We start from the raw sequence: 21889 nt of genomic DNA, 5'->3' as shown, positions 1-21889 counted from the left end.
GTTTGTCCCCTTGCTCCTGTTTGTTCTTGTTCCTGTTTTATAGTCTTTCCCGGTTTTGACCTTTCTGCCTGCCCTGACCCTGAGCCTGCCTGCAGTTCTATACCTTGCCACACCTCTCTGGATTATTGACCCCTGCCTGCCCTGACCCTGAGACTACCTGCTGTTCTGGACGTGTTGAACCCTTTCAGGATTACTGACCTCTGCCTGCCCTTGATCTCTCGTTTGCCTGCCCCTGTACTAGAAATACACTTTTGTTACTTCGACACTGTCTGCATCTGGGTCATACCTGAAACCTGATAGTTTCATAGTGTAGTTTCTTCTTTTTTTTTCAGTTTAGTCACGATTTCTCAATTTGCAATACGTTTTCCAATCGGTTGTGCAGCCAGACTTATTTTCCATTTCTTTTGCCTCATCCCTCTCAAGTGTACAATTTTTCAATTCCTCATCAATCCATGGGGATTTAACAGTTTTTAGTCATTTTCTTATTGGCTACATGCTTATTAGCAACTGGAATAAGCAATTTCATAAATGTCAAGTGCAGTGTCTGTTTGCTCCTCATTACACACCACGGACCAACAGATATTATTTTCATTAATAACATAGGAATCACAAAAGTTATTGTATGACCTCTTATGACCTCTCATTCCTGTGCTGTTTGTAACTACCCTGGTAGGTTGACTTATAACCTGAACCAGGTTGCAGGCACTGGTTACAGTTTGAAGCTTTTTCTTGAGTGGGCAGCTTGATGAGAGCCAGTCAATATTTAAATCACCCAGAAAATATACTTCTCTGTTGATATCACATACATTATCAAGCATTTCACACAGATATTGACTGTTAGCACTTGGTGGTCTGTAGCAGCTTCCCACAAGAATGGGCTTTAGGTGAGGCAGATGAACCTGTACCCATATTACTTCAACAGTATTTAACATTAGATCCTCTCTAATCTGCACAGAAAAGTGTTTGTGAATATAAACAGCAACACCTCCACCATTGGCATTTCTATCTTTTCTGTAAATCTTATAACCTTGTATTGCTACCACTGTATCATCAAAAATATTATCTAAGTGAGTTTCAGATAGTCAGAATATGAATGTTATCTGTTACTAGCAAATTATTGATTTCATGAGCTTTACTGGGAAGCTTAGCAGCAGTAGATGTGCTCATGTTCTTTATGTTAGTGCAGGGTGAGCTGCTCACAGTGGACTTCCTCCTAGGGCACAGAGATACGCAGTTTAACAGTTTGGGATTGTTGGATTTATAAATTATGAATGTAATGTGTGTGTTGCTTGGTGGTATGAAGTGATTTCATGTAAATCCTGCATTGTGATTAAAAAAGTGCCTTCACTTCATCTCCCTTTAGGAATTGTTGGACCTTCATCAGTGTGACTGTAGTCTCCTCCATGAAATGTAGTGAGTGTGAGGTGTGTGAGGTGTTTAAGGCCCTGAATGATTCCCTGTTAACCTGTTGGGTCTAGGGGGCAGCATTTGCACGTCTGGATAAAAAAAATGTACCCGATTTAATCTGGTTACTAATCCTACCCAGTAACTAGAATATGCATATACTTATTATATATGGATAGAAAACACTCAAAACTGTTTGAATGGTGTCTGTGAGTATAACAGAACTCATTTGGCAGGCAAAACCCTGAGACATTTTCTGACAGGAAGTGGATACCTGATGTGTTGTATTGACTTTAAACCTATCCCATTGAAAAACACAGGGGTTTAGGAATATTTTGGCACTTCCTATTGCTTCCACTAGATGTCACCAGCCTTTACAAAGTGTTTTGAGTCTTCTGGAGGGAGATCTGACCGAACAAGAGCCATGGAACGGTGATGTCCCATTAGACACCTGGCGCGCTAGTTCATGTTGGGTACCCTCGTTCCAATACGTTATAAAAGAGTATGCATTCGTCCACCTTGAATATTATTCATGTTCTGGTTAAAAAAGGCCCTAATGATTTATGCTATACAACGTTTGACATGTTTGAACGAACGGAAATATATTTTTTCCCCTCATTCATGACGAGAAGTCCGGCTGGCTTACATCATGTGCTAACGAGACGGAGATTTTTGGACATAAATGATGAGCTTTTTTGAACAAAACTACATTCGTTATGGACCTGTGATACCTGGAAGTGACATCTGATGAAGAGAATCAAAGGTAATGGATTATTTACATAGTATTTTCGATTTTAGATCTCCCCAACATGACATCTAGTCTGTATCGCAACGCGTATTTTTCTGGGCGCAGTGCTCAGATTATTGCAAAGTGTGATTTCCCAGTAAGGTTATTTTTAAATCTGGCAAGTTGATTGCGTTCAAGAGATGTAAATCTATAATTCTTTAAATGACAATATAATATTTTACCAATGTTTTCTAATTTTAATTATTTAATTTCTGACGCTGACTTGACTGCCGGTTATTGGAGGGAAACGATTTCCTCAACATCAATGCCATAGTAAAACGCTGTTTTTGTATATAAATATGAACTTGATAGAACTAAAAATGCATGCATTGTCTAACATAATGTCCTAGGAGTGTCATCTGATGGAGATTGTAAAAGGTTAGTGCATCATTTTAGCTGGTTTTATGGTTTTGGTGACCCTGTCTTTGACTTGACAAAACATTACACACAACTCTTGTAAATGTACTGTCCTAACATACTCTAAATTTATGCTTTCGCCGTAAAACCTTTTTGAAATCGTAAAACGTGGTTAGATTAAGGAGATGTTTATCTTTCAAATGGTGTAACATAGTTGTATTTTTGAAAAATTTGAATTTTGACATTTATTTGGATTCAAATTTGCCGCTCTTGAAATGCACCTGCTGTTGATGGAGTGCACCACGGGTGGCACGCTAGCGTCCCACCTAGCCCCAAGAGGTTAAAGTATATATCTCAAATTAGTCAAAAATGTCATATTATTCCATTCGCTTGATTGTAGTGAGTCTTATCATTGTGTCGTCTGTCTCTCAGCACAGCTCATGTTGTCTTTTGTAATATCAATTTTTTCTATCAGCCAACCGTTTGTTCTGCCACTTTATTTCCTATTCTATTATGTAGTTATGGTGTCTTAGGGGGTTCTTCCAAGTTAATTTTGCTTCTCTAACTTCCCACTGAATCCCATTAATAGAATAGGAAGGCATCCACACTTTGGAGTGTTTCCTAAACACTCCCAGCTTCTGGACAGCTTCAGCATCTCATTTGAACAAACATGCCCGTGCGAACACGCACAAAGACTGTAAATCACACCTAAGAAGAGCAGGCACTGGCTGCTTAGAAAGGCAATGTGTATGTCCTTGGCTCGCACATTGACATTCTATCTAAGGATTTTAATCCAGGGAGGATAACATCACACATTAAGACTTGAGAAGTCTCATACTACCCCAGTCCTTGTTTCTTATACTTTCTGATACAGATACCCCATCCACAAAGTGAAAGTGATACTTGCGTTAGATACCATAGAGGATACCAGGATAACACCAAATAAAACTTCAATAGTCTGAAGCGTAATAAGAGCAGGAACTCACCACAGAGGAGGTCAGAAGAGGCGTAGGGCGAGTTGTGTGTCCGGAAGAGCTGCCAGTCAAAGTCATCCTCCTCGCCTTGGGTGAAGTCACACAGACTGGGCTCAGAATCCTCGTCAAAGGTGCAGCCTGCTGCTGAGGAAAGAGAGAGAAGGAGATGACATTAAGTGGGAGGTAACACATGATGATGAAGTAAATGTCATTCAATATCAAGGGATGAATGGATGATATTTTTTAATGGCTTGAACATAATCACATTTCATTTGAATTCCTGGGATTAAAAGGAATCATAGATTTTGCCCAAGATGGACACACGTTTCAGCCATGGCCACCATGAATCAGAATTTACATCTTATTTGTATTTCACTTGTGATAACATGAAGCTCCATAGAGAATAAAGGGGTTGTTGCAGTACTGTAGGTGAGAACCCACCATCAACCCCCAACCACACCTGCCTTCACTTCAGAAACTTTCCACTATAGTTATTATTCCAGTGTTCTTGTGTAGTGGCTTGTTTGGGCTATATTTCACTACGATATCCCTTCTGATCCTCTTTCTATTACTGAGATGGGACAGATGCCAGACAACCAACTGAGAAATCCATTTCCCACTTCACCCAGACACTAATAGCCAGGCGCAATGCAATCTGTACTCCACTCCAGCCCCCCTGACACTCTCACTCACCAACACACTAAGGTTGTTAAAGTAAACTAAAACTGAAAACTGATCTTGAAAAAACAATTTGTAAACTGAAATAAAATAATGAACAAACCCGTTTGAAAAACAAACTATACTGAAACCATTATCTTTGACTCAAAACATTTTTTCTATAAAAACCATTGTGAATTAGATTAGCTTTTTTTGTAATGGGGTTATCAAGCTTCTGAATCTGGCAGGTCTCATTGAGACTGACTTTATAATTTCAAGGTAGACTTGGCGAGATGATGTTGCCATGAACAGCACTGTAGATATTGGTTGGGAGCGTTTGAGTGGTAAGGCTAAAGCAACTGACTGTAGACGACAGTAAAGTCAGGGGAAGTGCATCTGCCGAAAGTCAGACACTAATGTGGTTTTCCAACAGCAAGGCTCAGCTCAACACGGCAGTGTTGCCATTGTTTATAATGTTGGAAATAAACATGCATCTAACCCTCATATTACACACACTCACAAACTGAAATGATAACATAATATTCTGTGTGTAGAGTCGTGGCCAAAAGCTTTGAGAATGACACAAATATTAATTTTCACAAAGTCTGCTGCCTCAGTTTGTATGATGGCAATTTGCATATACTCCAGAATGTTATGAAGAGTGATCAGATGAATTGCAATTAATTGCAAAGTCCCTCTTTGCCATGCAAATGAACTGAATCCCCAAAAAAACATTTCCGCTGCATTTCAGCCCTGCCACAAAAGGACCAGCTGACATCATGTCAGTAATTCTCTCATTAACACAGGTGTGAGTGTTGACGAGGACAAGGCTGGAGATCACTCTGTCATGCTGATTGAGTTCGAATAACAGACTGGAAGCTTCAAAAGGAGGGTGGTGCTTGGAATCATTGTTCTTCCTCTGTCAATCATGGTTACCTGCAAGGAAAGACGTGCCGTGATCATTGCTTTGCACAAAAAGGGCTTCACAGGCAAGGATATTGCTGCCAGTAAGATTTCACCTAAATCAACCATTTATCGGATCATCAAGAACTTCATCATTACTCCTCAACTGTCGTCTACAGTCAGTTGCTTTAGCCTTACCGCTCAAGAAAATCCAGCAAGCCCCAGGACCGTCTCCTAAAGTTGATTCAGCTGCGGGATCGGGGCACCACCAGTACAGAGCTTGCTCAGGAATGGCAGCAGGCAGGTGTGAGTGCTTCTGCACGCACAGTGAGGCGAAGACTTATGGAGGATGGCCTGGTGTCAAGAATGGCAGCAAAGAAGCCACTTCTCTCCAGGAAAAACATCAGGGACAGACTGATATTCTGCAAAAGGTACAGGGATTGGACTGCTGAGGACTGGAGTAAAGTCATTTTCTCTGATGAATCCCCTTTCCGATTGTTTGGGGCATCCGGAAAAAAGCTTGTCCGGAGAAGACAAGGTGAGCGCTACCATCAGCCCTGTGTCATGCCAACAATAAAGCATCCTGAGACCATTCATGTGTGGGGTTGCTTCTTAGCCAAGGGAGTGGGCTCACTCACAATTTTGCCAAAGAACACAGCGATGAATAAAGAATGGTACCAACACATCCTCCGAGAGCAACTTCTCCCAACCATCTAGGAACAGTTTGGTGACAAACAATGCCTTTTCCAGCATTATGGAGCACCTTGCCATGAGGCAAAAGTGATAACTAAGTGGCTCGGGGAACAAAACATCGATATTTTGGGTCCATGGCCAGGAAACTCCCCAGACCTTAATCCCATTGAGAACTTGTGGTCAATCCTCAAGAGGCGGATGGACAAACAAAAACCCACAAATTCTGACAAACTCCAAGCATTGATTATGCAAGAATGGGCTGCCATCCGTCAGGATGTGGCCCAGAAGCTAATTGACAGCATGCCAGTGCGGATTGCAGAGGTCTTGAAAAAGAAGGGTCAACACTGCAAATATTGACTCTTTGCATCAACTTCATGTAATTGTCAATAAAAGCCTTTGACACTTATGAAATGCTTGTAATTATACTTCAGTATTCCATAGTAACATTTGAGAAAAATATCTAAAGACACTGAAGCAGTAAACTTTGTGGAAATTAATATTTGTGTCATTCTCAAAACTTTTGGCCATGACTGTACATTGTACAATCAATTAGTGAGACAGAGCTTCAAATGTGAAATGTATTTGTATGTATCCACTGTACACATACAGTGCTTTCGGAAAGTATTCCATTTTGTTAATTTACAGCCTTATTCTAAAATGGATAAAAAAATTTAAAAAATCCATAGCAAATCTACAAACAATATCCCATAAATGTTACTACATTTACAACATAAACCTTTTTTACATAAGTATTCAGACCCTTTACCCTGAGACTATAAATTGAGCTTAGGTGCTTCCTGTTGCTTCCATTGATCATACTTGAGATGTTTCTACAATTTAATTGGAGTTCACCGGTGGTAAATTCAATTGATTGGACATGATTTGGAAAGGCACCTGTCTATATAAGGTCCCACTATTGACAGTGCATGTCAGAGCAAAAACCAAGCTACGAGGTTGAAGGAATTGTCCGTAGTGGTTCGAGACAGGATTGTGTCGAGGCACAGATCTGGGGAAGGGTACCAAAAAATGTCTGCAGCATTGAAGGTCCCCAAGAACACAGTGGCCTCCATCATTCTTAAATGGAAGAAGTTTGGAACCACCAAGACTCTTCCTAGAGCTGGCCGCTGAGCAATCTGGGGAGAAGGGCCTTGGTCAGGGAGGTGACCAGATAGAGTTCCTCTGTGGAGATGGGAGAACCTTCCAAAAGGACAACCATCTCTGCAGCACTCCACCAATAAGGCCTTTATGGTAGAGTGGCCAGACTGAAGCTGGTCTGATAAAACCAAGATTGAACTCTTTGGCCTGAATGCCAAGCATCACATCTGGAGGAAACCTGGCACCATCCCTACAGTGAAGCATTGGGGTGGCAGCATCATACTGTGGGGATGTATTTCAGGGGCAGGGACTAACAGACTAGTCAGGATCGAGGGAAAGATGAACGGAGAAAAGTATAGAGAGAGATCCTTGATGAAAACCTTCTCCAGAGCGTGCAGGATCTCAGACTAGGGCGAAGGTTCCCTTGCAACAGGACAATGACCCTAAGCACACAGCCAAAACAATCCAGGAGTGGCTTCGGGACAAGTCTCTGAATGTCCTGGAGTGGCCCAGCCAGAGCCCCGACATTACCCCGATCGAACATCTCTGGAAAGACCTGAAAATAGCCTTGCAGCAACACTCCCCATCCAACCTGACAGAGCTTGAGAGGATCTGTAGAGAAGAATGGGAGAAACTCCCCAAATACAGGTGTGCCAAGCTTGTAGCGTCATAACCATGAAGACTCGATGCTGTAATCGCTGCTAAAGGTTCTTCAACAAAGTACTGAGTAAAGGGTCTGAATACTTAGGTAAATTAGATTTTTCCATTTTCTATTTTTATAAAATAGCTAATCTTTCTAAAAACCTGTTTTTGCTTTGTCATTATGGGGTATTGCGTGTAGATTGATGGGGGGAAAAAAACTATTGAATCAAATTTTGAATAAAGCTGTAACGTAACAAAATGTGAAAAAGACAAGGGGTCTGAATACTTTCCGAAGGCACTGTAAATCGCAGCTAATTGGTTCCTGTTTCAGTCATGTCTTTGATCACGTTCTCATGGGTCAAACAAAAACACCCTCATGATTGGTTGACAATAGAGCCTCCCATAATGCAGGTGATGGCTGCAGGATGAAGGTTGGGGAAGAGCAACTGCACAAACTTGCAAGTGGCTGCAGTCAAAACTTCATGACCTTTGATCACAGGATTTTTCATGCAGTTGGCATGTAGGTGCAAATCAGACTATTTTCATCCCCATAATGCAACACACTTTGAAAGGCAAAAGTGATCCGCTCAAAATTGCCCATTGAGATCAGCATGATGCAAGACTTTGCTCTCACATGGTCATACAGAGTATCTGCGCATGTGCACGGGTGCACTTCACGCTGCTACAACGTGCACACTACGGAACCACAACAATTGAGAAGTTTATCCTTGTGCTCCAACGCTCCTGGTTGTTGCGGTAATTGACCCACTACTACTGCTTACTATGTGCATCTACATCATCTTCCTGAGTCTACCCTTAAACCTTACCTAACCCATCACCTTATACACTACTACCCCACAGGGGCAAGGACTGACATCCCCCAAAACACAAAAACTATTAAAAAAAATACATAAATGGCCCCTAGCCTCCCATGCATAAGCTACTTTCTGGCCCACACACCAAAACTTAAACTAAATAATATGAAAACTAAATAAATGTTTTTATAAAACTTTAGCTAAATATATATTTTTTTAAATGGATCGGAAAACTAACTGAAACTAAACTCAGTTTCAGATTAAAAGAAATCTAAACTAAAATAAATCCAAAATATAAAAAACAAACCTTGCAACACACACACACACACACACACACACACACACCCTGGCAAAGGCAATGATGGCCCCCTGCTTTTGTAAAGAATTCCCCTTCCCATAAAACACAAACAAACTACAGCACACATCCCCTATGCACAGCCACAAACACACATACTACAGTTGGGGAGGGATGGCAACCAGGGGACTGTGATTATTATTGTAATACATCACAACCTGCTACATTCCACATACCAATTTTTCTTCTCAAATTATATTTAAATAGCCAGGGCTTTTAAGGCCCTTGGGCATAATTTGCTTCCGTCTCCTCTCGCAGCATCTGTTGCCATCTCACACATTAACCCAGTGGTGTGAAAATTACAGGCTAGAAGTGGGCAGCCACCGATTCCCTAGTCACGAGACCAGAGTATGTGCCAGCCAGAGTTGAAGCGCGACAGTGAGAGCCTAGAGACGCATCGGGGCTAATGATGAAGATGACCAGAACCAGACCCTCAAGGTCACCCCGCTGGTCCACTGCTTTATTAATGCTAATTCTGGACTCTAACTATAAGCACAAGCATTTCGCTACACTCTGCTAACCATGTGTATATGACAAATAAATAAATACAATTAAATTAAATTTGATAATCCACCATTAAGAAAATGGTCCAAATGTAACCATTTTGCCATCAAGCAGCAGGGACTAAAGTCAGATTCGATGCAATTTTACTGCTGATGAACAAGAGGACACCAAAATCATTACAGATCATTGGCAAATTTATTTTGTTGGAAGTTCAAATGTTACAGGCAATCATAAAAAAACGGGTTGGTCTACTGACTAGATGGTTCATTCCAAGCCCATAAGAACAGATAGAAGACGTACTGTGGACTAAAGGAATTCCATATTAAGCTTACATGCTGAAAGTCTGCCAGACGATATATATTCAGTGGAGCACAAACGCAGTGGTCAGCCTTGCTCACCTCCTCCAACCATTACGTTTCCCTTACATCTCGGTGATAATATGCTAAAACTGGAAGCTCTATAGCATTGTGATGAGATTGGCTGGGCCTGATGGGTAGCAGAGAGCAGTATCAGCCCAGCCAGAGAGCCAACAGAATGTTGAGTTGGGCTAGGTTTCTCCTCTTCTTCACCCCGGGGAGCTGATTTTTGGCCCATGCTAAGCCGTTACTGCAGGGATCCACATGGCGAGGGCCAGAGGTTAATTGTCCTGCACAGGGATCTATTTCTAATAGAACAGCCAAAGATATGGGACCTGACACATCCAAACGCTGCCAGTATATTATTCTTTACTGGAGCTATAAATGGAGCATGCTGATTTCTCCCCACAGGAACCCATCATGCGAGAGCTGGGGCATCAGGCCTGGAGTGTATTCTCTTCTGCTCTGACTGGTGTATATACTGTATGGCCCAGCCCGGCCTTCACGTTTCATTTATGCCCTCTCTCTCTCCCTCCCTCCCTCTCTCTCTCTCTCCAAGACAGGGGTGTCTCTATCCTGCTAAGTAATTACATTATAATTTGGCACTGGGCACAGCGCAAATCTAAATATCAAGTTTGAGACAGTGCCAAGGTTAAAAGCCTCCTGGCTGGAGAGAGGGGATGTGTTTTGTGTCTGCTCACTCATCGATTTCTTCATTAACGTAGAACAACCTCCTTTTTAATGAGCTGCTTTGTTTTCAGTATTAAATATTTGTTAACAGCGTGTGTGATTAAAATGGGTGTAATATGATTCAGATGTGTGAAATATTTGACCAAAGAATGAAGCCACAAAACAAAACGTCGCTCTACAGCAGCAGTTCCCAAACCTTTTCACTCAGGCCCCCCTTCCAGCATCCCGCGCCACGTCTATTTCTATGGGCACAAGAACTGTTGATGACACAAACTGTTCATACCCCTCTTGCTGGCGGAGAGAACATTTTGCAGGTTTAAAGCTTATTTCCTGCAATTCTACATATTTTCCCATGGGGTGCAGAGATTTTTGTTTTTGTTTTAAAGTGCATTTTCTTCCAATTCTATATAGTTTGCCATGTCCAAACCTAGCTAAAAAATGTTAGCTGATATGGGCTAGTTGATCTGTCCATTTCCGACAAGTTATTAATAGCTCTCTAAGGTATGCAATGACTGACATGACAAGAGGAATACTGATGATGCACTACCCAATTTTGAAATGTTACCTTGTCTATTTTACTATTACAACTTTCAAGAGTAAGTTGAAAGCCGAACTGTTCTTAAAAAATAAATCAACTGCGCGCCCCACAGTTTGGGAACCACTGCCCTAGAAAAACAAAATGACCCTTCTAAACTTCAAATGAAATGGAACACATTAATACTGTACACGTTCTGTTTTTGTTTCTGTATCTTAAAATTCTTGCCTGCTCAAAAATGCTCAGAACTAGTCTTCTGTGTAAATTATAATACTTCACCATCTATTCATAAGAGAATATATTAACCTTCATCCCCTTTATGAAAAGAAATGACCTCTTCAGCTTCCCAGTAATCAAAATAACTTCACAAATCCACTCGTACTGTTGCCATGACTCTCGAGGTATTATCAACAGAAAGAACAAGGTGCAAACAAAATAGAAAGTTGTCAGAAGCTCACAAGGATACGTCACTGAATAAAGATGTCGTAGGGGGGCAATTTGTTCAACAACACCTCCAGGTTGCCACTATCTTGCCAGGAGATATGGAAAACGACTCTGATATGTGCATTCAATCAGGGATTGGGCTGTCTGTCTCCCTGCATTGGTCAATTCTCAATGTCATACGTAGCTTCACAAATTAGATGTCATATGTCTTTGCTCATCTGTTTTGTGACACCCCTGCCTTGCTATATAATGAGGTGTCTGCTATGCACAGTGGGCATTGTTAGTGAATCTCTGATTATCCTCTCTATTTCCATATGCTGTACTCAGGGTGTAGTGTGTCTTCGCTCATTTAAGGGGACAGACACTTTCCACTTGGATAGAGTCTTGCAGAAAATGCTGCTTATGTTACATAAAACAAACCAAGTGCCAAAGCAGATCCTAACATCAACACCACCACCACCCAATTACACACACATATACACACACACACGCAAGCACACACAAATCCGCGCACAAAGCCCAAACAAAATTAATTTGCAACTTTAACCAATTCACAAACTTTTGCTCAGCCTTCATGCCCCTCTCATCTCTCAGCATCCACCCTTAGTTCTAATTACTTTACAGGCGCATAAGGTAATGAATCCCCACCGTTTAAAATAAATGTTGGTATCACCAAGCCACCTGGGAAATAAATTAAATGAGGATATGCTACCTAGCTGTCCACACGACTAAAACCTGAGAGACCAGTGGAGAGACATGCTATTTTTCCAGGACTTCCTGGTCAGATCAGATGGTCAGGAAAAACCACTGTCTGTCTATACTCAATTTATTTTTATTTAACCTTTAGGTCTCATTGAGTTCAAAATACCTATTTTACCTCTCATACATTCTTCACTGTTACGTGCATAGGGACGCTTACCCATGCACACATCATCACACTATATGGGGTCCATATAGCTGGATCCAGATGGTGTCTAGTGTGTAACACCAGCGGCAGTTACAGGAAGAGTGTGGTTGGCAAGGTTGTGGGTCTAATTTCCATTGCAGAGAGTGCGGCTCCTCGTGCATCTCCCATAGACAGGTGTATTTATTCTCAGTATAGGAGCTCTCCCAGCACTCCCCTGGTTTCTCCATCCATCCCCACTGCATACAAAATTAAATAATGTATCTGGCTCCCCGGGCATTAATAATTCAGTCTAACCTCATAAGGAGGATGGGGAATTCTCTCGACAGGCTGCTCCCCTGCACTCATCCTTTGTCTTTGAGTTGAATAGTTAGGAACTCTTTCCATGACATAGACTGACCAGGTGAATCCAGATGAAAGATCCCTTATTTTCTGTCACTTGTTAAATCCACTTCAAATCAGTGTAGATGAAGGGGGGAGACAGGTTAAAGAAGGATTTTTAAGCCTTGAGACAATTGAGACATTGATTGTGTGTGTGGGCAATGTGAATGGGCAAAACAAAATATTTAAGTACATTTGAACAGGGTATGGTAGTATGTTCAGCAGTTTGAGTATGTCAAGAACTGCACCACTGCTGGGTTTTTCACACACAACAGTTTCCTGTGTGTATCAAAAATGGTTCAAAAGGATATCCACCCAACCGTGGGACGCATTGGAGTCAACATGGGCAAGCATCAAAGTGGAAAGCTTTTGACCTGCCCCGACCAATTTAGGATGGGGGGTGACCTCAGATGCTGCTGTGATGTCTCGGAGGCCATTTGCTTTTACATTAAATAAAAACATTTAATAGTTTAAAAAGACAGCTCCAATCCTCCTCAATCCCTGAAGGTTTGTCATACACTCATATGTATGACAACCCTTAAATTGAACCTGACAATTAAGTGTTTTACCATTTCATTTTCAGGACAACCAGGGCTTCAAGTAGAACGCATAACAATTTGACATAAACAGTTGCAAATGTCAACAACAAAAAAAAAGGTTCCACCAAAGCAAAAACCTGATAAAAATGAATTTATATGAATGCTGTAAGTACAGAAAGGGTTTGCTCACTGAAAAATGAATATCCCACTAGTCAGTGACAACTGCGTGGAGTTCGGAGTCTGTGACAGCAACTATATGAGCTTAAAACAGTATTTTAGACACTATGTCCTGGGACTTGGTTAGAAGGTAAGGGTTTATTCTACATAAAATATCATAATATTCTATGTAGAAGAACCCCTTCTTCATCCGCTTTGAGGATAACACAACGTGGTCCGCTACCAAGGACTGTGGGCTCTCCTTCTCCTTGGCCGACGTAAGACATTTAACCCTTTCACGCGTGAGTTCCAAATATCTCTAACGGTCGCCCCAGCGTGAGTTTTTTTTATGCACGTGATGTTCGAACGTTCTCTCCATTCCAGGATGTGTTTGTTACATAAACAACAACACTGAATGGCTCAGAGTGGGAGTGAGAGGTTACCGTGATTGACTGCCTAAACGCGCAATTTGTATCAATAAATCACTATCAGAAAATGTTTTGTGTGGTATTATTGATATATTTACTATTTTATTTATGTTTTTCAATTACCCGTGATAAATCATGCGTTCCGATTTTTGCATAAATTGTAAAGGGCGCATAGTATGTGTGTAAAATAATGTTTTGAAGGTTGTACTGATTATGATGAGCTAAGCTAATTCCAGCTTTGTGTATGGAGCCATATTTGTTGACATACAATGCATTCTGGGTTTCACTTGATCGTCTGTCGGACCAAAGATGCTATAACAAAATGAGGTGAGTAAGGGTTCACTCATTTTTTGAGAACTTTAGGAAGTGAATGTGGGATGTGAATGATGGTAGACCACACCCCTTCAACAACTCATCTTGTCTTCTTATTATCTTCGGTTTCTGTGAGGTAAAAAAGCATGGCTGCGCGCTGAAACTAATCGGATTACTTTCGATTTCTAGAAAGTGTTTTACTCAATTATTTTGATCAACGGTGAGCTCACCCGTGATGTGATTAATTGTACATAGTAATTGCTATTAGCTAATTCATAGTGTAGTTTATGTCAGCCGATAGTTAGAAAATATGACCGCTTGTGTTGCGTCAATCTTTCCTCAGCGCTAGGACAAATGTAGCCTACATTTTTCCGGTTAGGATGATTGTGTTATGCTATAGATACTTCTGTGAATATCTGAACATTGCATCCAAAAATAAACTGCTCACATTCTGGACATAACTTTGTAAGGACTGTGTTTGTGTAAATAGTTTCTGAAAAAAGTGAGGCCAGCTCAAATGTTGATTGTTGCGTCATTCGAAACTGGCCGTTCTAAATGAGTGTTCTAAATGAGTGTTTTAATCACACGGGGTGTGATCGTACGCTTCAGGGACCACTGTAGAACGATCACACCCCGTGTGATTGTACGTGTGAAAGGGTTAAGCGTGTTAACCCTCTCAAGGCTGCCGGCCCAGACGGTATCCTTAGCCGCGTCCTCAGAGCATGCGCAGACCAGCTAGCTGGTGTGTTTACGGACTTACATTTGAAGTCGGAAGTTTACATACACCTTAGCCAAATACATTTAAACTCAGTTTTCACAATTCATGAAATTTTATCCTAGAAAAATTCCCTGTCTTAGGTCAGTTCGGATCAACACTTTATTTTAAGAATGTGAAATGTCAGAATAATAGTAGAGTGAATGATTAATTTCAGCTTGTATTTCCTTCACATTCCCAGTGGGTCAGAAGTTAACATACTAATTGAGTGTATTTTGTAGCATTGCTTTTAAATTGTTTAACTTGGGTCAAACGTTTCGGGTAGCCTTCCACAAGCTTCCCACAATAAGTTGGGTGAATTTTGGCCCATTCCTCCTGACAGAGCTGGTGTAACTGAGTCAGGTTTTTAGGCTTCCTTGCTCGCACACATTTTTTTTTAGTTCTGCCCACAAATTTTCTATAGGATTGAGGTCAGGGCTTTGTGATGGCCACTCCAATACCATGACTTTGCTGTCCTTAAGCCATTTTGCCACAACTTTGGAAGTATGCTTGGTCATTGTCCATTTGGAAGACCTTATTTGCGATCAAACTTTAACTTCCTGACTGATGTCTTGAGATGTTGCTTCAATATATCCACATCATTTTCCCTCCTATTGATGCAATCTATTTTGTGAAGTGCACCAGTACCTCCTGCAGCAAAGCACCCCCACAACATGATACTGCCACCCCCATGCTTCACGGTTGGGATGGTGTTCTTCAGCTTGGAAGGGTCCCCCTGTTTCCTCCAAACATAATGATGGTCATTATGGCCAAACAGTTCTATTTTTGTTTCATCAGTCCAGAGGACATTTCTCCAAAAAGTACGATCTTTGTCCCCATGTGCAGTTGCAAACCGTAGTCAGGCTTTTTTATGGTGGTTTTGGAACAAAAATGTAACTGTTTGGCCATAATGACCATCGTTATGTTTGGAGGAAAAAGGGGGAGGCTTGCAAGCTGAAGACCACCATCCCAACTGTGAAGCACGGGGGTGGCAGCATCATCTTGTGGGGGTGTTTTGCTGCAGGAGGGACTGTTGCACTTCACAAAATAGATGGCATCATGAGGAGGAAAAATTATGTGGATATATTGAAGCAACATCCAAGACATCAGTCAGGAAGTTAAAGCTTGTTCGCAAATGGGTCTTCCGAATGGACAATGACACCAAGCATACTTCCAAAGTTGTGGCAAAATGGCTTAAGGACAACAAAGTCAAGGTATTGGAGTGGCCATCCCAAAGCCCTGACCTCAATCCTATAGAAAATGTGTGGGCAGAACTGAAAAAGTGTGTGCGAGCAAGGAAGCCTAAAAACCTGACTCAGTTACACCAGCTCTGTCAGGAGGAATGGGCCAAAATTCACCCAACTTATTGTGGGAAGCTTGTGGAAGGCTACCCAAAACGTTTGACCCAAGTTTAACAATTTAAAAGCAATGCTACCAAATACTAATTGAGTGTATGTAAACTTCTGAACCACTGGGAATGTGATGAAAGAAAAAAAAGCTGAAATAAATCATTATTATTACTACTATTATTCTGACATTCCACATTCTTAAAATAAAGTGGTGATCCGAACTGACCTAAAACAGGGAATTTTTACTGGGATTAAATGTCAGGAATTGGGAAAAACTGAGTTTAAATGTATTTGGCTAAGGTGTATGTAAACTTCCGACTTCATCTGTATGTTGTGAAATTGTTAGACATTACTTGTTAGATACTACTGCACTGTCGGAGCTAGAAACACAAGCCTTTCGCTACACCTGCAAATACATCTGCTAAACACATGTATGTGACCAATTCTATTTGACTTCAAATGACTCATGTGGATAGTGAGCGTCCTAGAACAAAACTTAGTTTTTAATAGTTTGTAGCTCAAACCCTTCGGAATCTACAGACGTTATTATCCGCCATTTTCTTACAAACATTGCTCTAGCTCAGCCCCCATTAATCACACAGACTAATGGTTGGTATATGGTACAACCCTGTAGCTCTAATACACTGTGTTTAAAAGGGGATAGAAGTCCAAAACTCATTGGATTAATACAAGTTGTTTCTGCTATTAACATGATAGATAAAACGGAAATGGTATGGAAAACAAAAATTACAGCAAGCTTGGTTCCTCCTCTCAAAATGTGGACTCGAAATGAGGAGCGCATAAAATATTCCACATCATTCTTCTTGTAAGGGGAGAATGGATGGAGCGAAGAAGGGAGGGAAGTGGAGGAGGGAAGAGGAAATCTCAGTTAACACCACTGATGAGTTACTTTTAATTATCCCATTTCCTCCCCCATCCTTTTCAAGTAGGTCTATTTTCAGTTGATGTGGAGGGTTGTTTTTTTCTCCAAAGAGGGTCAGATTGATATGCTGCCTCTCCTCATCATCCCTGCATGCCGTCCATTTCCAGTTTGAGAAGGAGACACTTTGCATCTCTCTAGATCCAGAGGATATAAGAACAGAGTTATAAGTGGATCCTGGAAGCAAAGTACACTACCGTTCAAAAGTTTGGGGTCACTTAGAAATGTCTTGTTTTCCATGAAAACATACATGAAATTAGTTGCAAAATTAATAGGAAATATAGTCAAGACGTTGACAAGGTTATAAATAATGATTTTTTATTGAAATAATAATTGTGTCCTTCAAACTTTGCTTTCGTCAAAGAATCCTCCATTTGTAGCAATTACAGCCTTCCAGACCTTTGGCATTCTAGTTGTCAATTTGTTGAGATAATCTGAAGCGATTTCACCCCATGCTTTTTAAAGCACCTCCCACAAGTTGGATTGGCTTGATGGGCACTACTTACATACCATATGGTCAAGCTGCTCTCACAACAGCTCAATAGGTTGAGATCTGGTGACTGTGCTGGCCACTCCATTATAGACGGAATACAAGCTGACTGCTTCTTCCCTGAATAGTTACTGCATAGTTTGGAGCTGTGCTTTGGGTCATTGTCCTGTTGTAGGAGGAAATTGGCTCCAATTAACCGCCGTCCACAGGGTATGGCATGGCGTTGCAGAATGGAGTGATAGCCTTCCTTCTTCGAGATCCCTTTTACCCTGTACAAATCACCTGCTTTACCACCACCAAAGCACCCCCAAACCATCACATTGCCTCCACCATACTTAACAGATGGCATCAAGCACTCCTCCATAACACTTTTTCCCAATCTTCCTCTGTCCAGTGTCTGTTGTTTTGGCCATCTTAATCTTTTCTTTTTATTGGCCAGTCTGAGATATGGCTTTTTCTTTGCAATTCTGCATGCTGGCCAGCATCTTGGAGTCACCTCTTCACTGTTGACATTGAGACTGGTGTTTTGCGGGGTACTAGTTAATGAAGCTGCCAGTTGAGGACTTGTGAGGTGTCTGTTTCTCAAACTAGACACTAATGTACTTGTCCTCTTGTTCAGTAGTGCACCGTGGCCTCCCACTCCTCTTTCTATTCTGGTTAGACATTTACATTTAAGTCATTTAGCAGACACTCTTATCCAGTTTGCACTGTTCTGTGAAGGGAGTAGTACACAGCGTTGTACGAGATCTTCAGCTTCTTGGCAAGTTCTCGCATGGAATAGCCTTAATTTCTCAGAACAATAATAGACTGACGAGTTTCAGAAGAAAGGTCTTTGTTTCTGGCCACTTTGAGCCTGTAATTGAACCCACAAATGCTGATGCTCCTGATACTCAACTAGTCTAAAGAAGGCCAGTTTTATTGCTTCTTTAATCAGTACAACAGTTTTCAGCTGTGCTATCATAATTGCAGAAGGGTATTCTAATAATCAATTAGCCTTTTAAAATTATAAACTTGGATTAGCTAACACAACGTGGCATTGGAACACAGGAGTGATGGTTGCTTATAATGGGCCTCTGTACGCCTATGTAGATATTCCATTAAAGATCTGCCGTTTCCAGCTACAATAGTCATTTACAACATTAACAATGTCTACACTGTATTTCTGATCAATTTGATGTTATTTTAATGGACAAAAAATGTGCTTTTCTTTCAAAAACAAGGACATTTCTAAGTGACCCCAAACTTTTGAACGGTAGTGTAAATCTTAAGGAGCATAAAACAAATCCGTGTAATTATCAAGATGAGATGGGTTTCACCTGGCATGGGCATCAACACCTGCTTCCTTTTTTGTTACATACTGTATCTTGTGCTGAAGTTTTCTTTGGAGTGAACGATACCAGACACCTACAAAGGCTATTTGAAAAGCTAATTTGCTAATTTATATGCAGAGGAAGGCATTTTGTGCCCACAGTGACTGCATATTAGGACCTGAGGCTGAGGCTCAGGCTGAGAAGGGACCCCATGAGGAAGACCTCTCAATGCCTGGCTAAAATGTATTTCTGGCAGCTGTTCCTGGGAGGCAGAGAGAAATACAACTGGAGCGGAGCAACTCTTGGAATACTAAGAGCAAGGATACAAGGTCGAGAACATTGTGGCATGTGCGACACCCATTGTAGCCCTAGCTCTATCCTCTTTTGATTCTGCCCATCTGCAGGTGGTCAGTGGTCAACTAATGTTATTTGCAAGAGATCACATCTACAGTGAGGGAAAGACAAGAAGAAGTTGAATAGAGCATCATAAAACTTACTGGACACGCCACCAAGTCTGCCTGTGTCATAGCTGTGGCACTCGAATCACTCAAGCAACATGACAGAAGACAAGTAATAGGGGTATATAACAGAATATCTACCCCTAGCATTTATTCTCGCTAGACTACAAACTGGTGGGGTCAGTATAGAGTATGTCTGTTTTTCTCTCACTCTGCACTCCTTTCTCACACTCCCTCCATCTGTAGGGACTGTCTCTTTCTTTCTCTTTCTCTCCTCTGCCCATGTTATCCAAGGGGAGAACAGTGACAGAGTAAATCCACTTTGTTCAAGGACAAGTCCCCTTCCAGCTGAGATGAGTCAGTGGTCTTTGATACAGCTCTGAACACTTCCTCGTTGACATAGAAAAGAGGGTTTGAAAAGTAAAATACCAAAAGTGCCTTTGTCACTTTTGGTATTTAATTAAATTTTCAAACCCCCTTTCCCTCTGATCATGTGTTTCTTTGTAAGTGCCTAGGGTACAAGGCAAATGTCAACAAAACTAAAGAGTCATTTAAGGTTTTACAGCACATCTCCAGGAGATTAACCTCAAGAAATATTTGAGGAGTACATATCTGGAAAGCCAGACAGAACTGACACCTAGAAAATCCAATGTATCGTACTGGTCACTACATCACAATGGGGAATCTACTGTAGCATTACTTCTATCTGGCTAACAATAATAATAATAGATTACATTTGTAAGGCACTTTTCATTATACAGAATCATCTTAACCTGTTAGGGCTAGGGGGCAGTATTGACACGGCCGGATAAAAAACGTACCCGATTTAATCTGGTTACTACTCCTGCCCAGTAACGAGAATATGCATATAATTATTGGCTTTGGATAGAAAACACCCTAAAGTTTCTAAAACTGTTTGAATGGTGTCTGTGAGTATAACAGAACTCATATGGCAGGCCAAAACCTGAGAAGATTCCATGCAGGAAGTGGCCTGTCTGACAAGTTGTGTTTCATCTTGGCTCTTTTTATTGAAGACTGAGGATCTTTGCTATAACGTGACACTTGCTACGGCTCCCATAGGCTCTCAGAGCCCGGGAAAAAGCTGAACGATATTGAGGCAGCCTCTGGCTGAAACACTTTATCGCGTTTGGCAAGTGGCCGATCAGAGTACTATGGGCTTAGGCGCGTGCCCGAGTCGACCCCATGCTTTATTTTCTTTCATCTGTTTACCTAAACGCAGATTCCCGGTCGGAATATTATCGCTTTTTTACGAGAAAAATGTCATAAAAATTAATTTTAAACAGAGGTTGACATGCTTCGAAGTACGGTAATGGAATATTTAGATTTTTTTTGTCACGAATTGCGCCTTGCTCGTCACCCTTATTTACCCTTTCGGATAGTGTCTTGAACGCACGAACAAAACGCCGCTGTTTGGATATAGCTATGGATTATTTGGGACCAAACCAACATTTTGTTATTGAAGTACAAGTCCTGGGAGTGCATTCTGATGAAGAACACCAAAGGTAATAACATTTTTCTTATAGTAAATCTGACTTTGGTGAGTGCTAAACTTGCTGGGTGTCTAAATAGCTAGCCCTGTGATGCCGGGCTATCTACTGAGAATATTGCAGAATGTGCTTTCACCGAAAAGCTATTTTAAAATCGGACATATCGAGTGCATAGAGGAGTTCTGTATCTATAATTCTTAAAATAATTGTTATGCTTTTTGTGAACGTTTATCGTGAGTAATTTAGTAAATTCACCGGCAGTGTTCGGTGGGAATGCTAGTCACATGCTAATGTAAAAAGCTGGTTTTTGATATAAATATGAACTTGATTGAACAAAACATGCATGTATTGTATAACATAATGTCCTAGGGTTGTCATCTGATGAAGATCATCAAAGGTTAGTGCTGCATTTAGCTGTGGTTTGGGTTTATGTGACATTATATGCTAGTTTGAAAAATGGGTGTCTGATTATTTCTGGCTGGGTACTCTGCTGACATAATCTAATGTTTTGCTTTCGTTGTAAAGCCTTTTTGAAATCGGACAGTGTGGTTAGATTAACGAGAGTCTTGTCTTTAAAATGGTGTAAAATAGTCATATGTTTGAAAAATTGAAGTTTTTTGCATTTTTGAGGAATTTCAATAACGCGCCACGGGATTACACTGGCTGTTGAGTAGGTGGGAAGCAAGCGTCCCACCTAGCCCATAGAGGTTAAAGTGCATAAAATTAAATGTTTTAACCTGTTGGGGCTAGGGGGCAGTATTTTCACGGCTGGATAAAAAAACGTACCCGATTTAATCTGGTTACTAATCCTACCCAGTAACTAGAATATGCATATACTTATTATATATGGATAGAAAACACCCTAAAGTTTCTAAAACTGTTTGAATGGTGTCTGTGAGTTTAACAGAACTCATTTGAAAGGCAAAACCCTGAGACATTTTCTGACAGGAAGTGGATACCTGATGTGTTGAATTACCTTTAAGCCTATGCCATTGAAACACACAGGGGTTGATTAATGTTTTGGCACTTCCTATTGCTTCCACTAGATGTCACCAGCCTTTACAAAGTGTTTTGAGTCTTTTACTGTGAGATCTGACCGAACAAGAGCCATGGAACGGTGATGGCCGATTAGACTCTGGCGCGCGAGTT

The 21889-nt window shown here is 41.0% G+C and overlaps 1 protein-coding gene across 8 annotated transcripts in view; it reads right to left on the bottom strand.

Moving 5' to 3' along the window:
* Nucleotides 1-21889, bottom strand: part of ptprub (protein tyrosine phosphatase receptor type Ub) — a 406174-nt gene that overhangs the window by 291459 nt on the left and 92826 nt on the right. For 7 of the 8 annotated variants that reach the window (XM_014169371.2, XM_014169389.2, XM_014169399.2 and 4 more), the window contains exon 2: nt 3535-3666. In XM_014169371.2, the coding sequence (XP_014024846.1) occupies nt 3535-3666 (132 nt within the window). The remainder of the gene's footprint in view (nt 1-3534; nt 3667-21889) is intronic. The other variant, XM_014169381.2, reaches the window with a different exon arrangement.

The sequence above is a fragment of the Salmo salar genome, chromosome ssa02 (genome assembly GCF_905237065.1).
Source record: "Salmo salar chromosome ssa02, Ssal_v3.1, whole genome shotgun sequence".
Classification (NCBI taxonomy): Eukaryota; Metazoa; Chordata; class Actinopteri; order Salmoniformes; family Salmonidae; genus Salmo; species Salmo salar.
Note: the sequence above shows the minus strand (reverse complement) of the source record. Positions and strands in the feature narration are given on the sequence as shown.